The sequence below is a fragment of the Chrysemys picta genome, chromosome 7 (assembly GCF_011386835.1).
Source record: "Chrysemys picta bellii isolate R12L10 chromosome 7, ASM1138683v2, whole genome shotgun sequence".
NCBI lineage: Eukaryota > Metazoa > Chordata > Testudines > Emydidae > Chrysemys > Chrysemys picta.
This window is the reverse complement of record NC_088797.1, coordinates 31241515-31261882: the sequence shown is the minus strand read 5'-3', so window position 1 is coordinate 31261882 and position 20368 is coordinate 31241515. Positions and strand designations below refer to the sequence as shown.

The window sequence follows — 20368 nt, the reverse complement described above, 5'->3', positions numbered from 1 at the left end:
AGCAAGTAATCTGATATCATTGCATGACAAAGCCTGGCAGCATATGGTCCCAGTGTTTGCTGGCATTCAAGCAACATCCGTTCTTTATCTCGCTGTGTTATCCTCAGGAGAGTGATATTGTTCATGATAACCTGGTTGAAATATGGGAATTTAATTAAGGGGAAAGAGGTGGCCGTTCCTACTGGGCTGTTTGCCTGTGGCTGAAAAGAAATCCTTCCCTGCAGTTAGCCAAGCGGTAGGGGGCGGGGTCCATTGGCGCTGAGCTTTTCGCGTTTGGCTAGCAGGGATCTTCCCTGATACCAGCCATGTGGTGGGGGGAGGGGTAAAGCGATCATCCCAGAGAATTGGATGGGCGGGGGGTTAGTTTGGTTTCTGCTGCTGCACGTTAACACGAAAACCGCAGCACTCAGCGGGCTTTGCTTGGTATGGGAAAGGAGGGGGCTGCTTTTATGAAGGTTGCAGAAGCCGAAAGACAATGGCTTACCATGGCCGCATGCAAGCCAAATTCTGTTGCCCGGCCCTGCATCTGATCTCTAACGCCAAAGCTGCAGGCACTCAATATTAAGATACAAAATGCGACCTTGTACCGAAATCACATGTGCTATGTAATGTGAATAGTGTTCACTGTGAAAGAGTATAAGCATTGTTCTGTAAAATGTATCTTTTTAAATACTTCTCTCCCTTTTTGCCCTCCTGCAGCTGCAAATATTTCAAGCCTCCCTCCTCCGTCCCGAAGGCTATCTCAGATAAGGCGGCAAAAAAAATGCACGTGAGACTAAATTTTCTCTGAGATCATGGAATCGACCCGCAATGAAAGAGCTCATCTGAATGAGTGGAAGGACACGGTGTCAAAGTACAGGAAAGCTGCCAACAAACGTGAGGACAGGAGAGACGAACGTGAGGAGAGGTGGCAGCAGGAAGATCAGAGGAGGCAGGATGCAACGCTGGGGCTGCTGCGTGATCAAACGGACATGCTCCAGCATCTGATGGAGCTTCAGGAACAGCAGCAGGATCACAGAGTGCCACTGCAGCCCCCATATAACTGCCCTCTCCCCACCCCAAGTTCCATAGCCTCCTCACCCAGATGCCCAAGAACGTGGGGGGGCTCCGTGCACCCTGCCACTCCACCCCAGTGGACAGCCCAAGCAAAAGACTGTCATTATTTTGAACTTTTGAAGTGGCCTTTTCCTTCCCTCCTCCCAAACCCCACTCGGGCTGCCTTGTCAGTTCTCTCCCTATGTTTATAATAAATTAATAAAGAATACATGATTTTTAAACGATAGTGACTTTATTTCCTTTGAAAGCAAGCTGTGATCGAAGGGGGGAGGGTGGGTTGCTTACAGGGAATGAGTCAATCAAGGGGGCGGGTTTTCATCAAGGAGAAACAAACAGAACTTTCACACCGTAGCCTGGCCAGTCATGAAACTGGTTTTCCAAGCTTCTCTGATGCGCAGCACTTCCTGGTATGCTCTTCTAATCGCCCTGGTGTCTGGCTGTGCGTAATCAGCAGCCAGGCGATTTGCCTCAACCTCCCACCCCGCCATAAACGTCTCCCCCTTACTCTCACAGAGATTGTGAAGCACATAGCAAGCAGCAATAACAATGGGAATATTGGTTTGGCTGAGGTCTGAGCGAGTCAGTAACGTGCACCAGCGACCCTTTAAACGTCCAAATGCACATTCTACCATCATTCTGCACGTGCTCAACCTATAGTTGAACAGCTCCTGACTACTGTCCAGGCTGCCTGTGTATGGCTTCATGAGCCATGGCATTAAGGGGTAGGCTGGGTCCCCAAGGATAACTATAGGCATGTCAACATCCCCAACGGTTATTTTCTGGTCTGGGAAGTAAATCCCTTGCTGCAGCTGTTTAAACAGATCAGTGTTCCTGAAGACGCGAGCGTCATGAACCCTTCCCAGCCATTCCACATTGATGTTGGTGAAACGTCCCTTGTGATCCACCCGTGCTTGCAGCACCATTGAAAAGTACCCCTTGCAGTTTATGTACTGGCTGCCCTGGTGCGCCGGTGCCAAGATAGGGATATGGGTTCCATCTATCGCCCCACCAGAGTTAGGGAATCCCATTGTACAAAGCCATCCACTATGACCTGCACATTTCCCAGAGTCACTTCCTTTCATAGCAGCACCTCAGTGATTGCTTTGGCTACTTGCATAACAGCAGCCCCCACAGGAGATTTGCCCACTCCAAATTGATTCCCGACTGACCGATAGCTGTCTGGCGTTGCAAGCTTCCACAGGGCTATCGCCACTCGCTTCTCAACTGTGAAGGCTGCTCTCATCTTGGTATTCTGGTGCTTCAGGGCAGGGGAAAGCAAGTCACAAAGTTCCATGAAAGCAAGTCACAAAGTTCCATGAAAGTGCATGCGAAAGTTATGCAGCCACTGGGAATCGTCCCAGACCTGTCCCACCAGTCTGTGCTTGTTTCCCAGGCCCAGAATCTGTGTTCCATGTCTAGAACCTACCCCATTAACACCATGATCTCCAAAGAGCCGGGGCCCGCGGTTTGAGAGAATTCTGTGTCCATGTCCTCATCACTCTTGTCATCCCCCCTGCAGCTGCTGCCACCTCCTCCTCGCCTGGTTTTTCAGGTTCTGGTTCAGCATAAACTACACAATAATGCGCCAGGTGTTTACAGTGTTCATGACTGCTGTCTTGAGCTGAGCAGGCTCCATGCTTGCTGTGGTATAGCATCTGCAAAGTTCACCCAGGAAAAAAGGCACAAAATGGTTGTCTGCCATTGCTTTCACGGAGAGAGGGGGGAGGCTGAACCCAGAACCACCAGTGATAATATTTTTTGCCCCATCAGGCATTGCGATCTCAACCCAGAATTCCAATGGGCAGGGGAGACTGCAGGAACTATAGGATAGCTGCCCACAGTGCAACACTCCGGTAGTCGACGCTAGCCTCGGTACTATGGTTGCACACTGCCGAATTAATGTGCTTAGTGTGGCTGCATGCACTCGACTTTATACAATCTGTTGCCAAAAATCGAATTCTGTAAAATCGGAGCAATCCCGTAGTGTAGACATACACAAGGCAGCTGAGTTAGGGTCGATCTATGCTGCAGTCAGAGGCTGCAATTGCAACTGGAGCAGACATACCCCAGCTCGTTTTCATCTCGCTAGCTTGGCTTCCAGAACAGTGACGCTGCAGCAGCCCATGCTTCAGGATGGGCTAGTCCTGTGACTAATGACCCAGGGGTCCAGACAGGCTTGTACAGCCTGTGCTGAAGTATTGCTCTGGTACCTGAGCTAGCGCAAGTAAAGCTAGCTCAGGTATGACTGCTCAAGCTGTAGTCACCCCTTCAGTCGTGATTAATACTGGTGTAATTGAGTGGTCTGGTGGTTCAAACTAGGCATCAGGATTCTTGGGTTCCATTCCCGGTTCGGTGAGGGAAGTAGGGTCTAGTGGTTAGAGCTGTAGGGGCTGAGAATCAGGACTCCTGGGTTTGGTTACAAGTTCTGGAAGGAATGGAGTCTAGTGTGTCTGAGCAGCAGGAATGAGGGTCAGGACTTCTGAGTTCTGTTCCCAGCTCTGGCTGGAGAGTAGTGTCTAATGGTTAGAGCAGATGGGGCTCGGAGTCGGGACTCCCGGGTTCCATTCCCAGCTCTGGAATGGGAGGGGAGGTTACAGTGTGTTTGTGTTGGGGGGTTGGGAGTCAGGACTCCCAACTCTGAGGGCAGTGAAATGTAGTGGGCTGGGGCAGGGGAAACTAAGAATCAGGACTCCTGGGTTCCCTTCCCTGTTTTCAAAACTGAACAAAGGAAATATCCTTTCTGACATGATGGTGTTAGACTGTGGAACTCACTGATACAAGATGACATTGAGGCCACAACTTAGGAAAATTCAAAGGGGAACTGGACATCTCTATGGATAACAGGAATATCAATAATACAACAAAGAGTTTTAGAAGGCATATAAACCTCATGCTTTGGGCCTTAAGCCAATGTGTGACTAGCGAAGCTGTGCGAGATTTTTCAACCAAAACTGTTTTGGGATGAAAAATGCAGATTTGGTGACACTGCAATGGTTCATGATTTCATGTTGGTTTTGCTGAATTGTTCATTTCAGGGGGGGAAATCCCCAAAAAGTCTAAATGTTTTGATTTTTTGATTTGAAACAACTTTGTTTAGAAATTTCCTTGAATTGTTTTTTAATAAAAAAAAACTAAAAAGTTTAAAAGCAATTTGCAATCAAAGCAAAATGTTTAGTTTGAAACACATTTGTTACTCTTTTTGATTTGCTGAAAATTTTGAACAATTTCATTTTCAGCCAAAACGTGTTTTTCCCCTTGATTTTTTCCAGATTGCGAGTGAGCTGAAAAATTCATTTTTCCCCCAACTTTAATGACTGTTCAAGATCAGGATGAGACTTAATGGTGGGGTGATTATTTCATATCTGCCCACTGCAGATTTCTAACACCTTCCTCTAAGGCATCTATTGCTGTCCACTGTCAGAGAGACTACATGGACCTTGGCTGTGATCAGTCCAGCAGTTCCTATATTCTGCCACCATTTCTGTACATATTCTTACAGAATTCCCTTAAGAATTGCCACCACGTGACTGTCCTGCAATACTGGGCCAATCCTCAACTACGTGGATTAACACTTGCTGAGGATCTGGCCCGAAAGTATTTGCTGAGCTCTTGGGTCCCATATGTTGGATCCCAGCAGAGTGCAACACTAGGTTTTGAACTACATGGAGGAGCTACATAGAGTAATTGATTCTTGTCCACCACCTTGCACAGCAGCAGGTCCCGTGGTATAAATTCCTGCTGTGATTTGGAGGTCAACATGCTGTTTAAAGAGGTTGATTCCCTGCATTAAGTGCAAAATTCAACCCCTATGGAGTTGTCACTGATGCCTGCATAGTACTTCTGGCATGATTAAAACAGTAAAAGAGATAGGGCGGAGTCTTCAAAAGTGCCTAAGCCCCCACTTTCAAAAATGACTAGGAGCCACATTTTCCAAGGTATTTAGGTGCCAAGAGATTCAGATAAGTGCCCAGTGGGATTTTCAGAAGTGCTCAGGTAGATGAGGCACCTAACTCTCATGGGAGTGGCTAAGTCACTGGTGAAAATGGAACGTAGGCTCCTAAGGCACATAGGCAGTTTTGAAAATTGAACCCATAGCCCCTATAACAGTTGCTTGTTTTTTCTTTCCTTAACTGGCTTCCTTGGCTGGGTCTGGCATGGTGGGCTTCAGAAGGATCTTCATTTGTTGTTGTTCATCTCTCAGATGCCTGGGTCTCAATGAAAAAGAATATCAGTAAATATTAACATTTATACAAGCATCAAGAGATGTACTTAGCTTAAAACATGCTTGGAGCTAATGGGGCCAGATCCCACCTGGTGTAAATTAGCCATAGCTACACTGGAGTCAATGGGATCAGATTATCTATCTAATCTATCTAAATGACTGGAGGATAGCTAATGTGATGCCAATTTTTAAAAAGGGCTCCAGAGGTGACCCTGGCAACTACAGGCTGATAAGCCTCACTCAGTACCGGGCAAATTGGTTGAAGCTATCATAAAGAACAAAATTGTCAGACACATAGCTGAACATAATTTGTTGGGAAATAGTCAACATGATTTTTGTAAAGGGAAAGCATGCCTCACCAATCTACTAGAATTTTTGAGGGGTCAACAAGCATGCGGACAAAGGAGATCCAGTGGATATAGGGCATTTAGATTTTCAGAAAGCCTTTGACAAGATCCCTCACCACAGGCTCTTAAGCAAAATAAGTCCTGGGATAAGAGAGAAGGTTGTCTCATGGATTGGTAACTGGTTAAAAGATAGGAAACAAAGGGTAGGAATAAATGGTCAGTTCTCAGAATGGAGAGAGGTAAATAGTGAGGTCCCCCAGGGGTCTGTTCTAGGACCAGTCCTATTTAACATATTCATAAACAATCTGGAAAAAGGGGTAAACAGTGGGGGGGCAAAATTTGCAGATGATACAAAACTACTCAACATAGCTAAGTCCCAAGCAGACTGCAACGAACTACAAAAGGATCTCACAAAACTCGGTGACTGGGCAACAAAATGGAAAATGAAATTTAATGTTGATAAATGTAAAGTAATGCACATTGTAAAACATAATCCTAACTGTACATGTACAAAGATGGGGTCTAAATTAGTTGGTACCCCTCAAGAAAGTGATCTTGGAGTCATTGTGGATAGTTCTCTGAAATCATCCACTCAATGTGCAGCAGCATTCAAAAAAGCGAACAAAATGTTGGGAATCATCAAGAAAGGGATAGATAAGACAGAAAATATCATATTGCCTCCATATAAATCCATGGTACGCCCACACCTTGAATACTGCGTCCAGATGTGGTCGCCCCATCTCAAAAAAGATATACCGGAATTGGAGAAAGTTCAGAAAAGGGCAACAAAAATGATTAGGGGTATAGAACGGCTTCCGTATTAGAGATTAATAAGACTGGGACTTTTCAGCTTGGAAAAGAGGCGACCAAGGGGTTATTATCGAGGTCTATAAAATCATGAGTGGTATAGAGAAAATAAATAAGGAACTCTTATTTACTCCTTCTCATAATATTAGAACAAGGGGCCACCAAATGAAATTAATAGGTAGCAGGTTTAAAACAAACACAAGAAAGTATTTTTTCACACAACGCAATGTCAGCCTCTGGAACTCCTTGCCAGAGGGTGTTCTGAAGGCCAATACTATAACGGGGTTCAAAAGGGAGCTAGATAGATTCATGGAAGATAGGTCCATCAATGGCTATTAACCAGGATGGGCAGGAATGGTGTCCCTAGCCTGTGTTTGCAAGAAGCTGGGATTGGGTGATAGGGCATGGATCACTTGATAACCTGTCTGTTCATTCCCTTTGGGGCACCTACCATTGGCCACTGTCAGAGGACAGGGTACTGGGCTTGATGGACCTTTGGTCTGACCCAGTATGGCCGTTCTTATCTATCTATCTATCTATCTATCTATCTATCTAATCATGCATATCATTTCTTGTTTGTGCTCTCTCTCTCCTTCTCTCTCTCTCTCTCTCTCTCTATCACAAAACTCCCACAAGGTGCGTCATGGCTACTGTGCTTGCCTCCCAATAGATTCTACTAACCGTGTCTCCACCTCCTCTATGGTCTCAGGCAATGGCACGTTGAGCGTCTCGGGCAGGAAGGTCGCTGCAATGCCGGAGATGATTGGGGCAGCTCCATAAATGATCAGTGGCAGGAAGGGAATGTATTCCTCCAACATCTTCACCAATGGGGCAATGATGCTGCCCAGACGCGCCATGGTGTTGCTCAAACCCATGCCAGTCTGCCTGTGAATTTGAAATCATAACAAACAGAGCTATTAGCATAAGCAACAGTGATGAGAAAAATCTGGGCTAAGGAGCTCACAGGCAATAAGCCAAGCAGTACTTCTCAGCCAGGCCCTATGGACTAGTAGCGTCAGGACACCTGGGTTCTTTTCCTTGCTCTGCCACTGACCCACTGTGTAACCTTGGGCAAGTCACTTCATCTCTCTGTTCATCTCTTTCTCCTCGCACCCTCAGTCTGTCTTGTCTATTATGATTGTGAAGAGCAGAGACTACTGTCACTATGTGTCTGGGCAGCACCTGGCACAATGGGGCCCTAGTCTCAATTTGGGTCTGTGCAGTGCCTTATACAATGGGGGCCCTGATCTCACTCGGGATCTGTGGAGTGCCTGGTACAATGGCGACCTGATCTCAGTCAGGGTCTGTGCAGCAGTTGGCACCATGGGGCTCTGGGGTGGTCTCTAGGTGCTAACTTAACAAATGGGATCTTTCCTCGGGGCAGGTTACCACACAAGTGCAGGGTTTCTTGCAGCTGGGACTGAGCTAGCTGGATCTTTGATCTGATGTGGCAATTCCTAGTTCCTAGAAGGGCAATTTTGGGTGGCTAGACTGAGACGCCTCAGAGGGCCCTCACTTTTCAGATGGCACATCCACAGCAATTGCAGAGAATCAGGCCCAGTTGCAGTGTCCTAACGTGGGCATCCCCTGAGGTGCCCAAAGTCACTAGTAGAGCTGGTCGGGAAATTGTTTTCCTGTCCCATGATACATTTTGAGATTTCAAACATTTTTCCCATTCTGAATCAGGACGAACCATTGAAATTTCAAAAAATTTTGTGAATTCAACAGTATAAAAAAATTTTGGTTTGGGTCCCTAACATCATTTCATTTTGATTTCGACCATTATGAATTTGTACAAAAAAGGGTTGTTGTTTTCTAATACACATTCCAAAACACAAAGTTGCTTCCAATAAGAAAAAACTGAAATTTTCATTTTGGAAATGTAATTTCCAACCTCCCTCCTCGTCCCTCCCCCGCCCCACATTTTTTCCAACCAACCCTTTCCCGTGAAAAGCTTGGGCTTTGATGAAATAGCTTTTTCCGTCAGAAAAATACATTTTGATGAAAAATTCCCAACCAACTCTAATCACTAGTCACTTGGCTCTGGTCTTTTGCTGTTCCACGGGGCTGCATGTGAAGTTTGAGCTGCACCCTCTGAGTTTTTTCTACATACCTAATCACTGTGGGGTACAGCTCACTCGTGTACAGGTAGACACAGTTAAAGGAGGCAGCAAGACAGCCTTTTCCAACGACAGCCAGAACGGTGCGCAGGGTCTTCAGATCTTGGGAGAAGCACACAATGGAGGAGGGGTAAGCAGGTGGCAAAAGGCTGAAATGCTCAAGAAGGGTCAGGAGTCAGTGGGATGTATCCCCAGCCACTGGTGCTGATGGGGCCAGATCCCCAGCTGGGGTAAATCAGCATAGCTGCACTGGAGTCAATGGAGCCAAATCCCCAGCTGCTCCATTAAAGCTAAAAGGGGCAAGAAATCAATGGAGCTGGGCTAATTGACACCAGCTGAGGGTCTGTGCCTCAGTTTGCCATCTAGAAATAAGAGTGATAGTTGTTTCTGTGTTGTCTATTTAGATTGTGAGCTTTTTGGGGCATACCCTGTCTCTCCCTTTAGGTCTGTACAGTGCTCGGCACAATGGGGCCCTGATGTCTTCTGGGGTCTGTGCAGCACCTCACCCAATGATTAAATACTAATAACCATCTACCCAGCTTTCTTTGTGAAACTGGGTCTGTCACCCCTCCCAGAGAGCAGCTCATCCACTTCGCAACCATCTTGCAACAGGCCAGCCTGGATCAGACTGAATATGTCTCTCAGGTTGCTTCATGGGGAAGTGCCAGGGCAACTGGTGTCATAAACACGTGTCAGCTGCTTCAATCCCTGGCAGCAGCAGGTGGTTCTGTACCCTGCAGTACCTCAGCCACAGAACACAGCTGTGACATATCGGTGGGCTTGAGCCCCATTAGCCCTTATAGATCAGCTCTCCTGGCTCTTCTCCCTCCCCTGCAGCTGACCATATCAGCCAGGCTTTGGACCTTTGGTAGGACAAAGGCTTGAACACTTCCGGATCGAACCCCGAAAATCCAGGACACCATATGACTACCTTGTGGGACAAAGATGTTGGCTAGGATAGAGAGTCCAGCCAGGATGAGGGTCAAGGCCTGTGTGAACCGGCGCCCAATAAAGCTGATTGTGAGGACTGAGATGAACTTAGCTGGGAAATCAACAGCTCCAAAGACCAGCTGGATCAAGAAGATATTGACACCGAAATTCTGCAGGTCCATGGCCAACCCATAATAGGCAAAGCTGGTGGAGAACCTGGGATGAACCAGACAGGTATTGATGCATAGAGAGTCCTTATCATTGAGTTTATTTGTTACAAGCACGTTCCCTTTCATCAATAGGCCCTGCAAATGTGTTTAGTGGTTGGAGTCAGGACCCCTGGGTTCTCTTCACTGCTTTGGGTGGCAGTGTAGTCTAATGGGTAGACTGCACTGTGTTCTGTTCATGGCTGTGGGAGGGGATTAGAGTCTAGTGAGTTAGACTGGGGAGCAGCTGGGAGCCAGGACTCCTGGATTCTATTTCCAGCTTTGGAAGAAGAGTGGGGCCTAGTGGTTAGAGCAAGAGGGGACTTTGCTCTGTTGTTAACTCTCAGAGAGGATTGGGGGCTAATAGCTAGAACAGAACACACTAGGCACCAAGGATTCCTGGGTTCTTTTCCCAGCTCTGCACATGGAATGTGTCCTAGTACTAGGAATAGGTGAATATAGGAGCCAGGACTCCTGGGTCCTATTCCTGCTTCTGGGTAGAATCACCTCCTGATGGTTTTCTCTACATGCTGTCTCCCAAGTGGGATTTACCGAAGTCTAGCTATAACATACTGAATTGTGATCTAGTGGGATATTCAATCGAGGTGAAATTGACTGTCACTGACATGCCATGGGATGAAGTGGAGCATCAGTGGGGCTTAGTAGAGCTGAGCAAAATTTTTCATCTAAAACTTTTTTCAGCACAAAATGCAGACTCAATGACATCAAAATGCTTAGGGAATTCATGTCCCTTTTGCTGAATTGTTTCAGATAAAGAAAAAAGCCCCACAAAACAAAAACAAAACAAAATCTAAATGTTTTAAGTTTTGGTTCAAAATGAATGTTTGTCTCAAACATTTCTTTAATTTTATTTTAAAAAATCTAAAATATTTAAAATCAAAACAAAATGTTTCACTTGAATCTTTTTTTCAACTTTTTGATTAGTCAAAAATTAAGAAAAAAATGGTTTTCTGTTCAACGCAAAATGATTTTTTGTACTGATTTTTTGGAATTGCCTGCGGGTCAGAAAATCCATTATTTGCCCCATTCCTCAGCAAATAGTCATGCCTGGTTTACTTGCTGCAGGCTGCTTCATGTCATAGTCTCAGCTTCCTCTTTGTGCAAGCACAAGAGCCGACTAACCATACAAAGCAGAGGCAGAAGGAGATCCGGCGTACGACAGGGGTCCGCACCAGGTCGATGAAGGTATAGCTGCTCTTTGCAGAGGCTATTTCTTTCTGCATGTTGGATCTCAAGACCTGGGGAGAGAAGAGAATTCTGGGAAACGGCATGGGGCCTGCATGGTGGGAAAGGCCTGGAAACAGAGCAGGGGAATGGGAGGGAATGAGATTCTGGATCATCCAGTGGTGCCAAAATTCTAGTTTCAGAGGAGGCCTCAGTCTAGACAAAATAATGCGTATGTGTAGGAAGGGATGGATGGATGGATAGAGAGAAGGGTGTGCATGGGGATGGATGGATATTTGGATGGATAGAAGCATTTGTATGGGGATGGATGGATAGAGAGGTGTCTGGGGGGGGATGAAAGATAGATGGAGATGAATAGAGAGATTATGTGTATGAGTATATGTTTATAAAAGATAGGTGTTTATGTCTAGAGATGGATACATGGATGGCTGGATAGGTATGTATGTACGGCTGTAGGTAGAGAGATTGATAGAAGATACCTTGTACGTGTGGGAATCCCATTGTGCGAGAAAGAAGTCAGACCATGGTGAGAATTCCATTGCTCAGGGAACACTAAAGCCAGTTGCGCCACTGGTGTACATGTGCAGAGTCCCCATGACATGAGTGCAACCAGGCTGATTTATATCTGCTTGTCTCCTGTGTGTATATCGGCCGCTGGAGTTGGTGGGAGCTCTCAGCCTCTCTGAGATCCAGTCTTACCTCTATGTTGAGTTTGTCTCCTTCTTCTTTCTTCCGGTTTATCCTGGCCACTCTCTGGAGCTGTTTCACTGCCTCGTCGGGTCTGCCGGCTATTACCAGCCAGCGGGCAGACTCCGCGAACCACCTGGGAAGCAGAAGATATGAAAACACACCTGCACAGAACACGCGCATTGCTCTTGTTGAACTGCGATCAGCCCCACTGGAGCACGCTGCTTTTCTTCTACACTAGGGGCAGGGCCCAAAGCCAGTGCAGGGTACAAGCAGTGACAGAGGCAGCAGGGAGCATGTTGTGGAATAGCCTCCGTGGAACCTGCATTCTCTGGTCTATCTCCTCCCCCCGCTACCTGCAGCCCCCTGGTGACAGCCAAGTGTTACTGCAACCTGAAGCTCCATTCCTGCCAGGAGACTGCCCAGTGGCAGCAGGTGGTATTGCACCTTGCCATGCATCAGGAAGGAAGGATGGTGATAGGGTGATAGCCGAGACCTGACTTCAATTCCCTGCTCCCCTGTCACTTAGTCTGTCTCTGTGTCTGAATCCCCTCATCTGTACAATAGGATAATAGCACTGCTCTCCCTTAGAAGGGTGTTGTGGTTACAGCTGGTCGGCACTTTTCTGCTGAAATATTTTTCCATTGAAGAATGTGGATTTGTCCAAACTGAAACTGTTTGCAGGTAAAGGTCGGTTTCAATGAATCTCTTGATTTAAATAAAAGTTTCAGAATTTGTCCTTCGTCAAAATTAAAAGTTTCAACAATTTTGATCATTTACACACAAAAAAACAGGGGGGTGGAGGTATTAAAAAATAAACAAGCCCTGAAGACCCAGTCATGGGGCAGAACCCCATTGTCCCAAGCGCTGAACAAAAAGACAGTCGCTGCCCCCAAACAGCTTATAATCTAAGGACAAGACAAGCAACAAAAGGTGGATACAGACAGAAGAGCACAAGGAAAAAGTGAGACAATACCGGTCAGCATGATAGGCAATGGTCTCTGCACACCAGCAACCTAACCGTCGTCAGGGTTTTTTTTAAGCCACACAGCAAAGGAGAGTTTGAAGAAGGGTTTGAAGAAGGACAATGAGGTACCTTTGCTGATGTTTACAGGGGAACTCCTCCCAGGTATGAGGGGCAGCATGATAGAATGCAAAAAGGTGCTTGTTTGAAAATTTAGCAAGCGGGCAATGGAGGCAGGCATCCTGTACCACTTGGAGTTGGGAGTCGGCATTGTGCTAATGAATGACAGATGGGATAGGTATGGTGCAGTAGGGCGTGAATGGCTTTGAAAGTGAAGATGAGTAGTTTATGTATGATGTGATGAAGAATGGGGAGCCAGTGGAGGGCTGCAAAGAGAGAGGTGACATGGACAAAGCGATGAGACACGGAAATGATCTTTGCAGAAGTGTTTTGAATGGATGTAAGTGGAGCAAGATTGCATTTGCCAAGGCCGGAGAAGAGGATGTTGCAGTAATCGAGACGCAAGATTCTGAGAACTAGGATAAGAGATTTGTTTATTCTACTTGCTTAAAGTTTGTTTCATTCTTGCATCCAGAGAGAAAAGCAGGATGGAAGGGGAATGGATCAGAAAGGATAAGGGTGAGCTAACCTACCAGGAGTAGATGAAGCAGATGAAATAGGGCAAAGACACCACAAGCTGCAGCCAGCGCCAATTGGGGATGGCGTAAGCCACCCCTGCCAGAATGAACTGCCCGATTGTGTAGCAGTATCCATACATGGTGCCCACAACGGCCCGTGTGCGGGTGGGTGTCCATTCCACAGCTGGGGAGAGACACACACAAAGGGAAAATAATCTCTCTGTCCTTGGGCTGATGACCTCCAGTGGGGAGAACAAGCATGAGCGGAGGCAGCAGGAACATGTACAAACAGCCAACCCCTGACTCTTTGAGGCTGAGATGAAATAACTCCCCAGAACCTGCATTCCCCGATCCATGCCTCCTTCCCCTGCTAGTTGCATCCCACCTAGTGGTAGTAGGTGGTACTGCACCCTGCTGGAGGCGCTCCATTCCTCCTCGCCATGGCAGCAGCCAGTACTGCGCCCTGCAGCAACTCCCACCCCTGGTGGCAGCAAGCAGTACTGCCCTTTGCAGGTTTGTAAACACTCCAGAAGACACCCAAACGTTAGCAGGCTGTACTGTACCCTGCAGGGTTGCAGCAGCTCTAACACCCCACAATGGCACACTTATGCACCCTGAAGTACATCAGCCACAATACACAGCTGTTATGTAATTGAATAGTCTGAGTCCCATTAGCCTCTGATACCCAACTGCCTCTGGATCCTTCAGTTCCTAGAGGACCTGTATACATTGTATAGTGCAAGGGACTTTCTAGGAATGAGGAGGGCATTCTGCAGCTCCTGGCTGACGCACATGGCCTGTGCCTGTTCTGTAGAAGACATATTGGGGAATATCTGTTCTGTTGTGAATCATCGTCATCTGATGACGGCACTCCACTCTAAATAGCTTCCATTCCATTCTTGGGGAATGTAGGGGTTCATCCCCCTACGGGGCAGCTGGGAACCAGGCCGCCTCACTACTTAGGTCCGGTGAGTCGGGGAATTAGCCTGTCTGTGCGGCAAACAGTCAGAACCTCAGGCCCTCAGGCCAGGGCTGAGCAAACAGTTTTAGAACAGCAGGCCCAGGCCCAGGGTCAGGGCAGGGCAGTAGAGAGTCTGTAGCTCAGGCCTTCAGGCAGGGGCTGAGCAGACAAATAAGTTTAGGAGTCCCAGGTCCTGGCTCTGAAGGCCCTGGGAGAGGGGGAGACTGTCACCCGCATGCTGGGTGGCAGGAGGGACGCAGGCCCACCCACTCCACTGCGTCCCAGCCCGGGGCCCTTGCAGCGGCAGAAGACCCACTGCTGCATCAGTGGGGATCTTGACTGCAACACACTGACATTGGCTCTGGGTGTGCTGCAGCCAGACTAGGGTCGGCTGGCCCCGGGCTACTTACTACCTTCCCCACTAGAGATACCTGCATCTGGACAGAGTCTTCCAAGGAGTCAAACACCCTGGGCTCCTCTGGGTACCCAGCGGGCAGTAGGCTTGGCAACTCCTCTGGGTAACTTGCCACAGACGAGTTTACCAGCTTCTCCGGGGGCTGGTCGGCGTCTGGCCAGTTCTCGGGTCGGCCACAAACTGCAGGAGTCTCCCAACCGGGAGCTAGGCCACAGGTGTCTGGCTTCTCCGGTGGCCAGGCCTCTAGTGAGCTCAGGGGTTGGGCTTTTGTACTTCCTGTCCTGCGCCCTGACCTCTGGGGGGCGGGCGCAAGCTCCACTGGCTTCACCCACTTTGATGTCCAGAGGGGCTCGTCCCCCTCCGGGATGGCTGGGAACCAGGCCGCCTCACTACAGGGACCTGCATGCTATTGGAAGCTGCCCTGTTTTGTGGCATCTCCTGTGCTCTGGCACTGCAGAAGCACATGGAGGTGGGATTGTCCCAGAGAACTCAGTTCTCGTTTAGGTACCACATTCTCAGAAGAGGACAGGCTCAGATTTCGAGGTGCAAAATACCTTCTAAATAATCTGCTTAGGTCTTTGTCAGCTGTGGCAATCAGTGTTCCAAAGGGAGCTGCTGAGTGCTTTGGTAAATCCAGGTTGGAATGGGACCTAGGACTTTTGGAAAATCTAGCTCCCGATTTTTGGTGCTGAGATCTTGGACATCTCACCCATGTGGTGTGTGCTTCTGGTCTCTCCGTGCTCCCACCACAGAGTAATTTATCAGCAGTGGGAACAAAGCACTTCCATCCATCCCCAGTACCCAGCTCATCTTGTGTCTGGGATGGCAGGCGACAGACACACTTACACAGAGAGACACCGTTCATCACAATGCCCGAGAAGGCCATTCCGGTCAGGAAACGGAAGATGCAGTAGGCAGTGAAGCTGGGCGAGAAGGCAGTGCTGGTGCCCGTGACAGCCATCTGCAAGTAGCACCAGATCAAGAGAGACCTGCGGCCAAACCTGAGCCAAAAAGAACCAAGAGAACAGGTGAGGGAAACCCAGGATACTGAGGCAAGTGTGTTCAGAGTAGGAGTTAAACCTGGTGCAAGGAACTATTGGTGCCATTGACTGGCTTGGGGAAGGGGCAAAGAGGCAGGAGGCCTCAGTTCTAAAACCAGCTCTGTGGCACATGACAAAAAGTTATTGATGAAAATACTTCATGTCAACCGTGCTGTAGCTGCTAATGATGAGGCCTGCAGGGCTGGATTAAGGCAATCTAGGGCCCTGGCAGTAGGGTTATCCCCTGGCTGGTATTTGACTGTTAGAAAAACATGCAATCTAGAGTTCAAAATCTCAAGGGCTGGAGAATCCACCACAGCCCTTGGGCCGTTGTTCCAATGGTGAATTCCTTTTGCTGTTAGAAATTTGCACCTTATTTCCAGTCTGAATTTGTCTAGCTTCAACTTCCAGCCACTGGCTCTTTCTCTGCTAAATGGAAAAGCCTCTTATCAGATTGCTGCTCCCCGTGTAGGTACCTATATAGAGAGCCCCATGTTTTTTGCAAATGTGAAATAATATGAAATAAAGCTAAAATCTCACCCTACAGTGGCAGCTCCTGTTCTGTGAAGCTTGACCTAGCTCCCCACTCTGAACGAGGGGGGGCACTCGGCCAAACCTGAGCAGCACTGTGACCCCGTGTGCCAGGCCACAACACCCTGAGTCGAGAGCCAGGCCCAGCCGCACCGCACAGGACCCCAGGAGCCGCTTCTGCGGGGTGAGTGCAGGGCAGGCTCGGGGGTGCAACACTCACCTGCCCCCCCAGAGCCTCCCAACCCCTGGTGGCAGGACTCAGCCCCCCTCCAGGGCCTCCCAACTCCCAGGGCAAGACCCGATCCCCTGCATGGGTAACATTAACAAAACAAAAATAACAAGAAATTCCCCCAAAAATAAAATAAACAATTATTAAAAGAATTCAAGAGGCTCCACTTACAAACTGTGATCAAGTCACCCCTTAACCTTTGCTTTATAGATTGAGCTCCTAGAGTCCAGGGCTGCCCAGAGGATTCAGGGGGCCTGGGGCAAAGCAATTTCGGGGGCCCCTTCCATAAAAAAAAGTTGCAATACCAAGAATACTATATTCTCGTGGGGGCCCCTGTGGGGCCCGGGGCCTGGGGCAAATTGCCGCTCTGGGTGGCCCTGCTGCAGTCTCTCACTGTAAGGCACGTTTTCCAAGCCTTTAATCATTCTCGTGGGTCTTCTCTGACCCCTCTCCAACCTACCAACATCCTTCTGGGATTGTGGACACCGGAACTGAACACAGGATTCCAGTAGCAGTCGCACCAGTGCCAAATACAGAGCTACCATAACTTCTCTCCTCCTGCTCGAGATTCCTGATTCCCCCAGGAATCAGCCTTGCTCGGCTTCATAACAACGTTGCTCTCACCTGTCTGACAGACTTCCAAAGATGATGCCTCCCGCCAGGATCCCAGCCATGTAGATGGACTGAGCCATCTGCTTCAGCTGCCGGGAGTCACACACCAGGTCCCACTGTAAGGGAGAGAGAAAACGAAGCTGGGCTCCAGGAGGAAGACTGGTTTGTGGTTAAGGCCCCAGACTGGGGCTGAGATTTTCAGAGCCATTAATGGCATTTAGACAGCCAGTTCCCATAGCAATCCTTACAATTCATTTTAATTTGTTAATTACAAGTCCAAAGCTACCTACTGTGGAAGTAGAGCAAGGCCTAACAGGGATTGGGAGGGGATTTTAATGCAAACAGGTTTTTTTGTTGGCAAGAGTCAGGCTAACTGTAACCCTAATAACGCAAGATTTGTAGAAGGGAGAATTGTGTAAGGCAAGTAAAAAAAACTGTGTAAAAAGTTGTTGCGACCTTGTGTAAATAATATAAAATGTAGACTAAAGTCTCAATAAATTAATAAAATAAAATATCAAAATGACCTATGTATAAACAAAATGCAGCTGTTGCTCATTGTTTGTAACAAAAGGTATAAATGCTTGCTGTAATTGTTTACCTGTAGAGAGACCTGCCTAGGAGGGAGAGACCCTGTGTCCTAGTGCACTCTCTCCCAATACGCAATTGCTTGAGATAATAAAGTATCTGACTTTGCTGCACCCAACCAAAAGAGTAAGAACTCTGTTGTTCTCGGACACTACATTTAATGGGAAATATGATCTGCAGGGCATCACAGCCTTAATCTCTCTGAGCCTCAGTGTCCATCATCTGTAAAATGAAGGACGATCATCCTGGTCTCAACCTTTGTCCCTGTGCAGCACCCAGCACAGCTGGGCCCCAATCACAGTTCGGATGCACAGAGCACCCAGCACAGTCTCAGTTGGGATCTGTGCAGTGCCCAGTGTAATGGGGCCCTGATTGGAGGTGGGGTCCATGCAGTATCCGGCACAAGGGTTCCCCAGTCTGAGCTGGACTCTGTGCAGTGCCAGGCACAACAGGGCTCCACTCTCAGCTTGGGTCTGTGTAGCATCTGGCACAGTGAGTCTCCGAACTCAGCTGGGTCTCTGCAGTGCTTGTCAGAATGGGTCCTTTCGATGTTAATGTAGGATCAAATATAATGATCCCACGTGAGGCGGATGGTTTTGAATGGAGTGAGCGTTCAAGAGACTGGGACCCCTACTCCTAGCTCTGACACTGACTTGCTGTGACCTTGGGCAAGTCATGCTGTGAGATGGGATAGTAAGGTTTAGTCACTATTGTAAAGCCCTTTGAGATCTAGGGAAGAGCAGGGCTAGCTCTTAGCATCATTCATAGTTTATTTAATGCAGATTAGTGGGTTGTGTCCAGTTTAATTGAGAGGAAACTGACTGCAAAATGGATGGGGGAATTCCCACCCCAACCAGTGCAACCACAGCTTCCTCCTACTCGTACACTGAAGGAATCAAGCCTCTGTGAAGCGTAAAGGCCGTGTCCTGCTTTCCTTTACACCTGTGCAATGGCAGCCACTTGAAGCCGCATGGATTGAAGTCTCCTGGGGGGCCAGAATGTAACTGAGAACAGCACGTGGCCCTGGATGAAATTCTGCACTGCCTTAGGCTGAAACCAAGTCGATGTCAATAGACATGCAGGGGCTGTTGCTTGGTGCAAATTTTAAAATCAGATACTAAGAAGAGGAGGATTGATAGATAGATACTCTGACCCTCTCTGCCCAGAGGACAGTGAAAATTACTTGCAAAAATCTATGAAAAGGCATAACTCCAACAAAAATATTTTCAACTCATCCACCCCAACTTCCACCGCATGGTTTCAGTATCCTTTTCCCACCCAGTTACCTGCACTGCAGCAGGTCTTGCTCTCACGTACCTCTGTAATGATGGTGCTGGTGAAAATGCTCTTGTCGTACACCCACCCATCAGCGCAGGGTTCAGTCTCCAGCTCGGTTAGGTTTGTGACTGTGGCATTGGAGTCTAGGAGCTGCCACTGCATAGTGACAAAGCGGTGACATTTCTCTGGCTGCTGGTTGCTGTCCATGGGGACGGAGACCCTGAGGAGGTCCTTGGCAGCGAGCTTTCCGGTGAGGTTGGTGTAAGGAGTGTTGTTGATGTTGATATGGACATAGCAGTGGTGCTCAGAGGTGGCAGCAGTGAAGTTCTGCAGGAGGTTATGGCTGGCCATCATGAAAACTGGGATAGCCAGTAAGATCGCATAGATGATTTGGAAGCGACCCATCCCACCGACGTGGTCTAAGAGCTCGGCAAAACTCATGGTGCCGGTTTGAAAGATTCAGCACTAACCGTCTGGGTTAAGCAAAAACAATGGGGCTCGAATAACGGACGTTACTTTAATAGGTCGATTACTTGTAAAAATTAAACGTTGTGTGATCAAAATATCTAAACAGAAAGATGTTAATTTGAATCCAGCTTGTATTCCACTTCACAACTTCAAAGACAGCCATAAAGCGCAGCACTTCTTACAAAAAGTCAGCTGTTGGCAAATAGTGTGCATGGATTCTTGAGGGTGTCGTTTCCAAAGAAGAGGCGTTGAGTTATATTCTCCCTAAATAAGTGAGTGTGCTACCCCGTTGCTTCTCCTTTGTTGCAAAAATTCCCATGCAACCATTCCTAGTTTTTTGTCAGCTGCGGGAAAACTCCACACATCTTTTCTATGAACTGTAGACGCCTAAGGGAATTCTTTAGCCAAGCTTAATTCCACGTTGATCCTTGCATTTTACCCTCTGGAAAAGTAGGTGGGGGTTTATATATCCCTTGGAGGGTTATATAAGGCCTTAAGCAGGTCACTTGGTTAAAATTTTACGTTGTTTTGCATGGATTAAGTCCAAAAAAGGGAAAGTCTGAAAGCAATGTGCTAGATACAGCGCTAAATGCTTCCAGTGCAGAGGTGACAAACACACATATCCAAGCTGCTAAACCAGATTGTCTTTGGGTGAGTATATTATTCACACCACAGGGCTAGAAATTAACTATAACTAAAAAGGAACCAGATTTAGCTGAGATACCACAAGCCCACCTCTGTCCTGAGTGGGGTGACCAGACAGGAAATGTGAAAAATCGGGACGGGGGTGGGGGGTAATAGGAGCCTGTATAAGAAAAAGACCCAAAAATTGGGACTGTCCCTATAAAATCGGGACATCTGGTCACCCTAGTCCTGAGTCATCACTATTCTTAAAATACCACTTGGATATACCCACTGAGATTGGGGCCCCGTTGAGCCAGGGATTGTACAACCCCATAGTGCAAGCCATCCCTGTCCCAAAACGCTGACAGTCTAAATAGACAAGACAGACCAAAGGGAGGGTTGTAATTAGCGTTGGTCTGAAAACATTTAGCAAAAGGTTTTT

At 47.7% G+C, this 20368-nt stretch overlaps 1 protein-coding gene across 2 annotated transcripts; it reads right to left on the bottom strand.

The window, feature by feature from the left end:
* Window positions 1-1269: 1269 nt before the first annotated feature.
* LOC101930867 (solute carrier family 22 member 6-A-like) lies at window positions 1270-19749 on the bottom strand. 2 transcript variants are annotated; one of them, XM_065552998.1, is made up of 10 exons: window positions 18874-19749; window positions 16984-17087; window positions 15406-15560; window positions 13199-13367; window positions 11594-11717; window positions 10832-10947; window positions 9484-9698; window positions 8546-8654; window positions 7114-7317; window positions 1270-5267 (listed from the first exon to the last, which is right to left on the bottom strand). In XM_065552998.1, the coding sequence occupies exons 1-10, from the start codon at window positions 19273-19275 to the stop codon at window positions 5183-5185; spliced, it is 1683 nt and encodes a 560-aa protein (XP_065409070.1). In that variant the 5' UTR covers window positions 19276-19749; the 3' UTR covers window positions 1270-5182. The 2 variants fall into 2 exon arrangements, with proteins under 2 accessions (XP_065409070.1, XP_065409071.1); XM_065552999.1 differs by having other exon boundaries at window positions 1270-5261.
* Between the last annotated feature and the right edge of the window lie 619 nt (window positions 19750-20368).